Source organism: Topomyia yanbarensis, chromosome 1, assembly GCF_030247195.1.
Source record: "Topomyia yanbarensis strain Yona2022 chromosome 1, ASM3024719v1, whole genome shotgun sequence".
NCBI classification, from domain to species: Eukaryota; Metazoa; Arthropoda; class Insecta; order Diptera; family Culicidae; genus Topomyia; species Topomyia yanbarensis.
Genome location: NC_080670.1, coordinates 3,023,092 through 3,036,572, shown reverse-complemented (window position 1 = coordinate 3,036,572; position 13,481 = coordinate 3,023,092). Strand labels below are relative to the sequence as shown.

General features: G+C 30.3%; 1 protein-coding gene across 9 annotated transcripts in view; it reads left to right on the top strand.

Moving 5' to 3' along the window:
- Positions 1–13,481, top strand: part of LOC131676612 (neurexin-3) — a 252,382-nt gene that overhangs the window by 102,635 nt on the left and 136,266 nt on the right. For 5 of the 9 annotated variants that reach the window (XM_058955775.1, XM_058955773.1, XM_058955776.1 and 2 more), the window contains exon 6: positions 6,882–7,136. The exons of the other annotated variants lie outside the window; for them this stretch is intronic. In XM_058955775.1, coding sequence (XP_058811758.1) covers positions 6,882–7,136 — 255 coding nt within the window. The remainder of the gene's footprint in view (positions 1–6,881; positions 7,137–13,481) is intronic. 9 annotated transcript variants of the gene reach the window in all.

Below are 13,481 nucleotides of genomic sequence, written 5' to 3'. Positions count from 1 at the left end.
AATTGAAAATTTTATATCTCAAAAACTACTGAAGATAATTCAATGAATTTTTGCACACTTATGGAATGATATTTGCACTATCTTATAAAAATATTTTTACTTTATAATTGCGTGAATAACGGTACTTTGCATCTATTTAAAATTTTCAATTGTATTTTTTCTTGTGTTCTTCACGCTAAAAAATTTCAAAACGTATGTTAAGTTATGCGGCAATCTTTCACCTTCAATAATCTGTATTTATAATTTTTCATTTTTGTTCCTATCGAGAGTTATGGAGGATTTTGTAACAGTGCGCTGTTTCAACGCACGGCCCACTTTGATGCAGCCCGCGAGAACGTTCATATTGGCAACGTCGCACGTCACTACGTCAGAAAGCGCATCGTGTAGGAAGTGCGCATCGCATGACTAAAAGAAACCATATCTCTCGATTAGCGCGAAAGGGCAAACTTTTCAATACGAATTATCGAAGGTAATTTTTTCCGGATATTTTGAGATGCGTTAAATTTTTTTGACTGAAGTGCAACGAAAATTATAGTTGTTAAATATATTTTTTATTATTATAATTTAACGCTACTAACGATTAACATCTTTAAAAACACTTTTGTTAGTCAAAATACATCTACGTTATATCCAAATTCTTTTTTAGTCTACAACATTACTATATGAAAGTGGAAAATCTTATGCCAACAGCATTTTATTTCACGTTTTTATTTTCACCGAGTGAACAACGATGTGTCTTTTGAAAAAAGTTTACGTAAAATCTGTTGTTCAATCGCATCGATGTTGGGGTTTTTTATCACTATTGTTTCTGTTAATTCTGTTGATTGGTGGTTCTCCAAGTTCTGGTACGATATTATTTATTTTTGTCGAATTTCAATTATTCATCAACGATCTTTATTTCAAAATCCTCGTTACAGTTTTCCGCATGTACCTGTTGAGTCATCGACTATTCCAGTTCCATTACTTTGGCAAACACTATAAGAAGAAAAATTAAACGCGTAAATTTTCCTATATTTTAAACGCGTTATAGAGGAACCCATTACTATAAACATTGGATGTAAAATCGAAAATTTAAGGAAAATTGTGTTTTGTTCATGTCCATATTTATTTTCGTTGTATTTTTTGCGCCCATTACGACATATGCTACACATGTGTTGACCAATATAATTTTTAAATTTATCACTCCACATGGATGCCATAAAAACAAGATACGACGAATATATTTATGATTTTTTTTAACGGAATACATCATTCGTGTGATCGACCCATATTTATAACATAAATCAATCGAATGTTTTTTTGAGCAAATATTGTATATCTTGAGATAATATAGCATTTCGTCCAGTTCTCTCTATATGGGAAACACCCAAGTGCGATCGAAACAAAAACAAACGTCAAAACGTTTTCTCACTCGCACTGATGCAAATTAAATGAGCGCGTAATTTAACGCACGACCCGATGACGCATGGCTGAAAAGGAGCTATGTGGATTTAAGAAAAGATTCACAATCTACCTCTTAGACAGAACCAAGTGAAAATAAAACGTGGTGAAGTATGTCAATTTGTGAAAAATATGCTAACGCAGATTAAAACATGCCCACTGCTCAACTTTGCTCATCGGCTGGCAATAACCGAGCGCACTTGTCCGAGGTATTGAGTGACAGAAAATTAAATAACTCTTGAACAATATAATAACGCTAAAGAGCATGCAAATTACTCAGAAAAAATTCACTTTCAATTATCCATAAAGAAAAGCTTGTCTTTTTGCTTTAATCTCAGAGATGCCATTTTTGAACATGAGATACGCTCCTTCAAAGCGATGCGCATTAGGACGTTGCGACGTGCGGCATTGCCAATAGGTACGTTCTCGCGGGTTGCATCAAAATGAGCCATGCGTTGAAACAGCGCACAGTTACAAAATCCTCTATAACTCTCGATAGGAACAAAAATGAAAAATCATAAATACAGATTATTGAAGGTAAAAGATTTTCGCATAATTTGACATAAGTTTTGAAAATTTTTAGCGTGAAGAACACAAGAAGAAATACAACTGAAAATTTTAAATAGATGCAAAGTACCGTTATTTACACAATTATAAACCAAAAACATTTTTATAAGATAGTGCAAATATCATTCCATAAGTGTGCAAAAATTCATTGAATTATCTTCAGTAGTTTTTGAGATACAAAATTTTCAATTTTATCATGCAATAAAGTTTAAGGGTTAATATCTTAAAGAAAAAAAGGAATTGTAACGAAATATTTATACCAAAAGCTAATCACCATAATCCCTATACAATAAATTATACCTCATGAAGATCGGTGATTTTGCGAAAAATTCGAGGATCACTTGACATGGCTTTACTCAATGTGATAATCATGTGTTTTTCCTGAGACGTCATCATAGTCCAGGGATAGCGTAGGAAGTGCATTGGGCCGACTACCCAAAGGTTGCAGGTTCGAATCTTGCCTCTGAGGTGATTTTATTTTCTCATTATTGATACTATTTAATTCAATATTTAGATCTCTTTTTTCCGTTGGATACCACCAAAAATTTTTCCGTTGGATGCCACCAGAAATTATTAATTTTGATAAAAAGCGTTTTCTTTTAATTAAAAGAGTTACAAAATTAGTAAAATCAGCAAATTGCACGAAATTTATAATAATAACAAGCTTAAGTAGTAAAAATCATAAAAAATTACAGTAATTTTTAAAATTTATTTAGAATAAAAATATGAATAATTTACATCCACAAAAAGGTTTTTTTACAATTCAATAAAATTCAGGAAATAATAAAAAAGTATTAAAATTGAATAATACGAATAATAAATTATTAAAATTTAAAAATTGATGAAGGCTATAAAATTAATAATGCTGTTAATATAACACAGTCATTAAAATTAAAAAAAAGCAATAATAATAAATTAATAAAGTTATGATTTTTAGAGTTGAATTAATGAAATTAATTAAATGAACAAATTCTTCAAATAATAAAAAATCAAATAATAATTAACATTATTAGATTTATGAAAATTATTAAAATAATAAAATTGATAAAGCTAATGGAATTGTAAAATTACAAACATATTAAAATATTTAAAATTAAAAAAATGATAAAAAAGTTTCAAATTTCTGAAATTTATGAAAGGATTACTGTCTCGCAGCTTCAACTGAAGTGGGAGTAACCTTGCTGAAATTATCGAGATTATTCTCCGGGGGGATCTTCGCTTGAATGCTAACAGGGAAAAAGAGAAAACCAATGAGCGGCTTGAAACAGCACCTGAACCTAAAGCGGTCCCATGTGCGCTATATTCAAAAAAGCAGCTTCATCACGAGATTATCGTTTACCTGCCTAGGTATAGCTGAATGAAAAAATTGGCAATGATATAGTTATGAAAAATATTAAAATTATTAAAATTCTGACAAACAATTAAATTGCAAAGAGTATTTAATGTAAATCATAAAATTAAAACCACATTAAAAAATATTAAAAATATAAAAAACGAAACTGATAAAATTAAATTATATAAATTCATAAAATCATTTAAATAATACTGCCCCTTTACTCTTATCCTCATCGAACTCTCAGAACCCGCCGGACTAGAATAATCCCACCCGAACTGTTTTCCTTGCACCATTTAATATTATTATGAAAAATTATTATGAAAAAATGCTTCCAATTTATATATTGGAACCTCTTACGGCGACTTACGATTGACTAATGTTCTTAATAACCCTAACAATATGGGATTTTTTGGAACGAGCTTAATAATATGATAATGATGGGTGTATGATGAAAATGGATGTTTGACGCCATTCTGAGATGGTGATTTCCGGTTTTTAACAACGATTTCATCTTCCGGTTGAGCAATATTCTCGATAATGTTAATAATATGGATATAATTGAAACGGCTTGACGAGTAGATGATGAAAATGGATGTTTAGAGCCATTTTGAAATCCAAGCTAACGACTTGCGGTAGAGTAATTTTTAAATAGGCTTGATGATAGATGATGGAAATTGATGAACGACGTCATTTTGAAGACCAAGATAACGACTTCCGATTGAGCATAATTTTCTATAATGATATCAATGTATCATTCCCTCTACATCTACTATATGATTATTCCATTCCGGAAATACCCATATCGTTGAGGCAATAAAGAATTTATTCACATCGAAAGTGGCCATCTTGGTTTGCAAAATGGCTTCCGACATAGATCTCCGTCATATACTCATCAAGCCCATTCTGAAAATATCCATATTGTTGAGTTTATAAAGATTTTATCGAAACCGTAAGTCGCCATCTTTGATTTCAAAATGGCTTCCGACATCGATTTCCTTCTTCCATTTGTTAGGAAATACCGACATTTTTATGTTGTACAAAATGTATCTAAACCGGAAAGCGGCTTAAAATGGCTTCATGAATCGATTTTTGTCATGTACCTATCGACCCCAATGTGTACAACTTCATACGGTACTTTACGTATTCAAAGTTTTTTACGAGTTTGATTCGCAAGAAAAGTTCGTTATTTCTTATTTAGTTCGTAAAAAAGCTACGTTAATGGAATATTACGTCAAAAGTGTTCATAAATGGAGATTTCAGTGTAATCACTAGTTTACAAATTTTTACTTAATTGAGCCAAAAAATGGCAGCATCAGGCTGATCCAATATTACCGTATCAAAACAGTGAACTGTATAAAACTTCTTTTTAAATAATTGGAATTTAGAAAAATAGAACAATTCTTTCAATTCAAGGATCAATTATTTTTATTAAATCAACAAAATTTAAAATAAAATTAATCAATTAAATATAATTGATAGTATTTGTTAAATTATTTATGGTAATGAAATAGACGAATTTCGCGCCAACTCGAACAACTGTTGGCAGCACCCAGATTTTAATGAAACTTTCTGTACATGAGAACTTTGTCACAAAAAGCCACTTTGGAATACTTTGTTTTTTCCAAAAAATGATCTAGACTGTCTTTTGAAAAGGGTCAAACTTTTTTTCTATTTTTTTTTCAAATGGTTATAGTCTAAAAATGACAAATCCTACAAAAAATGTTGTAGGAGTGATTTTCACAAAATTAGTTAAATTTTTGAATAACAATATTGAAAAAATTGTACATCGACTCCTACACTGAAAAAATGGATTTTAAAATGTTAAAGTCGATTTACAAAAAAAGCATCTTTGATTTAGATGAAATTTTATTCCAAGATAGGTAATTATGTTCCCTGGCTACATTCAAAAATTCATGTTGGGCACTTTCAAGGAAAAAAAAGTTATTTGAAAAAAACTTTCCTTGAAAGTATTTTTATTCACTGGTTTCGTTCAACAGTTCTGTCACAAGGAATTGTTTTATAATTTATACAATGTTTTATAATTTATACAACATTCTCCTTCTTTTCGATCGTTGAATCAAAACTAAATTGATTTAAAGAGTTTGATTATTTCGGAATTACTATTTCAGACAGCTTCAGTAATTTCGATCCAATTTTGTTAGGTAATAACTTAGCCAGCGGTCAGAAAATCACACAATATCAAACTGCTCCGATCGGAAAACGACTGCATTAAAGCTACCGTAATCGCCTTTTGTTCGCTAATTGGTGTTGACACTCGTGTAGATTCAAGCCAGAACAGCTGCCATGATGATAGTCGGTATTATTTCCTCGCAATTGCATCGCTTTATCTGCCTGCTTTTTCCCCGGCATACCAACCAGTTCACTTGCACACACACACGTGTTCCTTCTGAGACATTTATTTCCTTTCCCGCTCCCGTTCGTACTTATTTTCACATTATCTTGGCATCCTTTACCCCTTCCTGCTGTTGGTCATCCTGACCTGGGACGGCAAATTCTAAAGACGGTAGCCAACGTCATCTTTTTTGTGCCGTGTCTTACGACACTGCCGTCTACCGGTGGTAACGATGGTGGTAGGTTGAACGAATGGAGCTGGAAACATGCGATAAAAGTGAGCTTCCATGTGTGATTCTTTTATTATCTACTTTGTAGCAACTACCACTCCAAATGGTTGAAAACGGTGTGCCCTAAGAAGGATTTCGCTCCATATTTTCCGCTACTCAGAGCCGATTGTTAGTAATTCTGACAATTTGACGTTTCGGATTTCTAAAATGATGACTTCTTGAGGGATCGTTACAGATCAATTCGATTAATTAGGTGACCGTTAGTTCGTAAAAATCCAAAAACTAGTCCGTTTTAAAAAATATGTCAAGTTTTAACCACCGCCAGCCTCAAACACTGAAACGGCACATTCCTGGTGTCCGGGTTTGACACCATCCCATAATAGCAAATTATGAAATTGTCTCATGCTATGTCTTGTTGTCTGGCATAACGGCGACGACCCACCAACAAACCGTTCATCACCTCTACGTCTCACTCGCTCGAAGGAAACAGCCATACATCAAGAAACGTTCTGCCTAACTGTTAGCTTTTATATGCACGGGCGCTCCTTTTTACCCATTCGTCACCACCAAGAGCAGCGCGACAATTTTCGCTATCTGAATCGCATTTAGATAAGTGATTCTTTTGTGGACTCCACTTCGGTTGACGTTACTTGCGCGCTAACCCTCGAGGGGCTTTCGTAATTTGCTACTGGTTGCTCACCCTCGCGCACAACAGTTGTGTACTAGTAGCTAGGGTAAAACTTAATCGTTTGTGGAAATTTGTAGAGTAGCTCGCGTGTTTTTTTGAGATGCCACAAGTTTGCACTAATTTTATCTTTTCGGTTTGTTCTTATTCTTTTCTTTTTTATGTTCGTTAACAAAAAAAATCACCACCAAAAACCACCACCAAACTTGCAAAACACACTCTCTGTCGACGGCACCACCGTTTGTTTTTGGCTTTTGAGGAACCACTCTAGGACACGCACCAGCACAATTACAACAGAAATAACAAACACCAGCACCAAAAAAATCGACTGCCAAGTTTTGCACCATCACTACTACCACTGCCATCAGCACCAATATCACCAACACCACCGTCATCGTCAGCGTTGTTGCCACGACAGGCTGCCTCGACCACTGTCAGGACTGAACGAGACGCACAATTTTCCGGTGTTTATCCACCCAACTACGATCTGGTGCACAACTGCATCCGGACGCTGCCCTCGGACAAGGTGATGATCGCTTCCCCCTCCCCACTCTTTGATTAGCATCTCAACTCATCCGATCATGTCCATCAGCGAATGAGCATATATACTCACCTTTTCGCTTGAACGTTTACCCCTCCGCCAGTACTTTTTATTCTATTCCAACAGTGCATCTTCTGTTTAGTGTTAGACTTGTTGGTGTTACCATCGTGTAGAGTAGAGTTTTGTACATAAATCAAACTGTTTCGACTTGTATCGTCAAACATAAGTTTACTATTGACATAATCTTTCTTACGAATCATAGTCAGTTGCTGCGCAGGTTTGTATTACTTTTGTGGATTTATTTTAAACTTGGGTCGTGTACATACTACGTGAATAAAAGAGGTCTCAAATGACTTCTTTGTGGAACTTTTTTACAGGTACCAAAATGCCCAGAGAAGATTTAAAATAAATTACAATGTTTCAACACTACAATAAAATGATTCTGTCATACTATATTCAAACAGCGTAGAGCAAATTACTTTCTCACCCGGTGACAAACAGCAATTGCCGCAATGCAGCAGAAAACCAATGCTTTTTGTATCACCCATTTCCTAATGCATCCGATTGACATATATTTCTCGGTACACGTGTCCAACCTGACCCGTGTACTAAGACCACCCAAAGCCCACACTCATCCCACGGTGAATATGTACTCATACTGAACTACTGCAGTCCAAGCCACACATTCTTGCCGGACTAAAGAGGCTCTCTTAATCAATCATCTACATTCGATTTCACCGGAGAACAATTAATTTTCCAACCTTCTGATGCTCCCGGTTCCCTAGGGTTCCCTCAACCCCGTTCGCTATCGAAGCTGTGTGAAAATTGTGTTGTTCGAGCCTGCTCCGATAGTGGTGTAGTAGTAGGACAGTAGTAAAACAGTAGTAAAAAGGGACAAGTGCACATCACTCGGTACCAGGTAGCCAGACAGTGCTGGATAAATAATTAATTGGGTTGATCGATAAACTGCGTTTATGGTTCCGCGTGTGCAGGGAAACTGGTTCATAGGGTCGAAACGATTATTAATTTAAAGAAAATAGCAAATCAGATGGAAAGGAACGAAGGAATACGAAACAAAAGATTATATTAAGAAATAAGATAAAAATAAAAATTGAGGAAAAAGATAGTGGAAAATTGGAAAATAAGAAGATTGAAAAATTTAAAAAAAATGTAAAATTTGAAAAAATTGGAAAATTTAAAATATTTGAAAAATTTGGAAAATTTGGAAAATTTGTAAAATTTTGAAAATTTGAAAAATTTTAAAAATTTGGAAAATTTTGAAAATTTGAAAATTTTTGAAAATTTGAAAAATTTTGAAAATTTAAATTTTTTTGAAAATTTGAAAAATTTTGAAAATTTGAAAAATTTTGAAAATTTGAAAAATTTGAAAAATTTGAAAAATTTGAAAAATTTGAAAAATTTGAAAAATTTGAAAAATTTGAAAAATTTGAAAAATTTGAAAAATTTGAAAAATTTGAAAAATTTGAAAAATTTGAAAAATTTGAAAAATTTGAAAAATTTGAAAAATTTGAAAAATTTGGAAAATTTGAAAAATTTGGAAAATTTGAAAAATTTGGAAAATTTAAAATATTTGAAAAATTTGGAAAATTTGGAAAATTTGTAAAATTTTGAAAATTTGAAAAATTTTAAAAATTTGGAAAATTTTGAAAATTTGAAAATTTTTGAAAATTTGAAAAATTTTGAAAATTTAAAAATTTTTGAAAATTTGAAAAATTTTGAAAATTTGAAAAATTTTGAAAATTTGAAAAATTTGAAAAATTTGAAAAATTTGAAAAATTTGAAAAATTTGAAAAATTTGAAAAATTTGAAAAATTTGAAAAATTTGAAAAATTTGAAAAATTTGAAAAATTTGAAAAATTTGAAAAATTTGAAAAATTTGAAAAATTTGAAAAATTTGAAAAATTTGAAAAATTTGAAAAATTTGAAAAATTTGAAAAATTTGAAAAATTTGAAAAATTTGAAAAATTTGGAAAATTTGAAAAATTTGGAAAATTTGAAAAATTTGGAAAATTTGAAAAATTTGAAAAATTTGGAAAATTTGGAAAATTTGGAAAATTTGGAAAATTTGGAAAATTTGGAAAATTTGGAAAATTTGGAAAATTTGGAAAATTTGGAAAATTTGGAAAATTTGGAAAATTTGGAAAATTTGGAAAATTTGGAAAATTTGGAAAATTTGGAAAATTTGGAAAATTTGGAAAATTTGGAAAATTTGGAAAATTTGGAAAATTTGGAAAATTTGGAAAATTTGGAAAATTTGGAAAATTTGGAAAATTTGGAAAATTTGGAAAATTTGGAAAATTTGGAAAATTTGGAAAATTTGGAAAATTTGGAAAATTTGGAAAATTTGGAAAATTTGGAAAATTTGGAAAATTTGGAAAATTTGGAAAATTTGGAAAATTTGGAAAATTTGGAAAATTTGGAAAATTTGGAAAATTTGGAAAATTTGGAAAATTTGGAAAATTTGGAAAATTTGGAAAATTTGGAAAATTTGGAAAATTTGGAAAATTTGGAAAATTTGGAAAATTTGGAAAATTTGGAAAATTTGAAAAATTTGAAAAATTTGAAAAAATTGAAAAAATTGAAAAAATTGAAAAAATTGAAAAAATTGAAAAATTTGAAAAAATTGAAAAATTTGAAAAAATTGAAAAAATTGAAAAAATTGAAAAAATTGAAAAATTTGAAAAATTTGAAAAATTTGAAAAATTTGAAAAATTTGAAAAATTTGAAAAATTTGAAAAATTTGAAAAATTTGAAAAATTTGAAAAATTTGAAAAATTTGAAAAATTTGAAAAAATTGAAAAAATTGAAAAATTTGAAAAAATTGAAAAATTTGAAAAATTTGAAAAATTTGAAAAATTTGAAAAATTTGAAAAATTTGAAAAATTTGAAAAATTTGAAAAATTTGAAAAATTTGAAAAATTTGAAAAATTTGAAAAATTTGAAAAATTTGAAAAATTTGAAAAATTTGAAAAATTTGAAAAATTTGAAAAATTTGAAAAATTTGAAAAATTTGAAAAATTTGAAAAATTTGAAAAATTTGAAAAATTTGAAAAATTTGAAAAATTTGAAAAATTTGAAAAATTTGAAAAATTTGAAAAATTTGAAAAATTTGAAAAATTTGAAAAATTTGAAAAATTTGAAAATTTTTAAAAATTTTAAAAAATTTAAAAATTTTAAAAAATTTAAAAATTTTAAAAATTTGAAAAATTTGAAAAATTTGAAAAATTTGAAAAATTTGAAAAATTTGAAAAATTTGAAGAATTTGAAAAATTTGAAAAATTTGAAAAATTTGAAAAATTTGAAAAAATTTAAAAAATTAAAAATTTGAAAAAATTGAAAAATTTGCAAAATTTGCAAAATTTGCAAAATTTGCAAAATTTGGAAAATTTGGAAAATTTGGAAAATTTGGAAAATTTGGAAAATTTGGAAAATTTGGAAAATTTGGAAAATTTGGAAAATTTGGAAAATTTGGAAAATTTGGAAAATTTGGAAAATTTGGAAAATTTGGAAAATTTGGAAAATTTGGAAAATTTGGAAAATTTGGAAAATTTGGAAAATTTGGAAAATTTGGAAAATTTGGAAAATTTGGAAAATTTGGAAAATTTGGAAAATTTGGAAAATTTGGAAAATTTGGAAAATTTGAAAAATTTGGAAAATTTGAAAAATTTGAAAAATTTGAAAAATTTGAAAAATTTGAAAAATTTGAAAAATTTGAAAAATTTGAAAAATTTGAAAAATTTGAAAAATTTGAAAAATTTGAAAAATTTGTAAAATTTGAAAAATTTGAAAAATTTGAAAAATTTGAAAAATTTGAAAAATTTGAAAAATTTGAAAAATTTGAAAAATTTGAAAAATTTGAAAAATTTGAAAAATTTGAAAAAATTTAAAAATTTGAAAAATTTGAAAAATTTGAAAAATTTGAAAAATTTGAAAAATTTGAAAAATTTGAAAAATTTGAAAAATTTGAAAAATTTGAAAAAATTTAAAAAATTGAAAAATTTGAAAAAATTGAAAAAATTGAAAAAATTGAAAAAATTGAAAAAATTGAAAAATTTGAAAAATTTGCAAAATTTGCAAAATTTGGAAAATTTGGAAAATTTGGAAAATTTGGAAAATTTGGAAAATTTGGAAAATTTGGAAAATTTGGAAAATTTGGAAAATTTGGAAAATTTGGAAAATTTGGAAAATTTGGAAAATTTGGAAAATTTGGAAAATTTGGAAAATTTGGAAAATTTGGAAAATTTGGAAAATTTGGAAAATTTGGAAAATTTGGAAAATTTGGAAAATTTGGATAATTTGGAAAATTTGGAAAATTTGGAAAATTTGGAAAATTTGCAAAATTTGGAAAATTTGAAAAATTTGGAAAATTTGGAAAATTTGGAAAACTTGGAAAATTTGGAAAATTTGGAAAATTTGGAAAATTTGGAAAATTTGGAAAATTTGGAAAATTTGGGAAATTTGGGAAATTTGGAAAATTTGGAAAATTTAAAAAGTTTGAAAACTTTGGAAAATTTGGAAAAAAATGGAAAATTTAGAAAATTTGGAGTAAGAATACTCCTTGCTACGAACACACAGTTCACCGAAGGCGTATATGATTTACTACAAACATTTTCTTTAAAAAGGGTTAAATGTTGAATTCGAATAAAGCTCCTGCCTCTGCCCATCAAAACATGCCAACTACCTAAGCGGATGTTCTTTTGGTTGTACCTTCGAAAATCAACTTTTTGCCACTGTCTCCCACGCCTACTGCCTACGAATATTTTCACCCCTGGTTGACAGCAGATTATTAGACTGACGCGAGGTATCTGATGCGTGGCAACCACATGACGTATGTCGCGTGTAGGTTTGATGGGAAGCCGGGAAACTCGATCACTGGAATGTTTACTGTGACGTATGGGTCAGTACCGTTTTGATTCTTATTTTGGAACCACATAACTTTCTTTGATGGGGATTATTTATAAAAGTCTATTTTCAGAATTCAATAACATGTACTTGAATTAAATATCTTCCAACTAGAATAAATCAATCAACGCATAGTTTTCCTTGTAAGGGTCAGAAGATTTTAAAGCTACCTATCAATCTTTTCGACTGTTTGAATAAATGCAACACACATATATAAGGAGTAATAATCAGAATCGACGGCGAAAATGGTAAACACGAAGGAAAAGTGCTTTGAATGATATTATCTTTGCCAGCCTACTATTGTATTCAACCGATTGTGGAGTACTTTTTCAAGATGACATATCTGAAAATGGATGTCAAATAAGTATTTGAAATATTGAAGCTGATAGTGCCTGGAATTTGAATCGAAGCGGTAGTATATTCACACGCACAGTAAATCAACAGAAAAGAAAATAACAAGACGTGGGACTGGGAAGTGCAGAATCCAATTTGTGGAATACCGAAAATTCCTTTCAACACCGACCGAATTGAAGTGGGGCGGATGGTGAGCCTGGTTGTTCGCCGGCGAAACCCAAGTAAATCAAAGTGCTTTTACTCATGATCTGTGCGTGTTTCACACCGAACGGTTCATAAAAAAGGATGCCATGTTTATTTTCTCGCCCCGATGAGTGCCGTTGAAGGCTCTTACTCGAAACAAGACATTGATGTGATGTAGCATGTTTTACCCTCTCTCGCCGTGAGAAACCTGTCAAATGGGAAATTGATTTCACTTCCTTTTTTTTCTCCTATAGAAAATTTTAATTTTCCTCTTCAGCAATACCGAAGCGAAGACGCGCCTTTCGCCGTTTAAGATGAAATCTTGTTCGGATTTATCGTTAATCGAAATCGGTGATGTAACGATTTGAATGTTTTCGAAGGGAAACAAGTCTTCTCGCTCGCTGTGATTGAGACACAGTTTAACAAGCTTGTTGCTTAAAAAGAAAACGACGTCCCTCAAAATAGCTGGAAGCTTTCCAACATTCAAAACAACGGTACGCTCGTGGTGAAACCTGTAGGGATCTGATAAAGCAGATTGGGTTCAATTGGGTAATTGGATTTTATGTACCTTCCCGATTCCGGGGAATTTGAATTCAAGTTTACGATAATCAGATTTTTTTTCCAGAGATCCGAATTCAAACATTTTTTCACGAAAACACCACCGCCTGCTAATCTCAATGCCATAACGAATTAAATTCTCCACATGAGTTTTGGGAAAAGTTTCGCGAACCTGCGTCAACCACGCAGTATCTTTCGCTGGTAACAGCAGGCGGTGGTTGTTGTTTTCGTTCCCGTCGTCAAGGAATTTTAAGTGGGTTTTTCTCGGTTCGACAAGAATGAACATCGACGAGCCTTATTTTGATCTGTTCC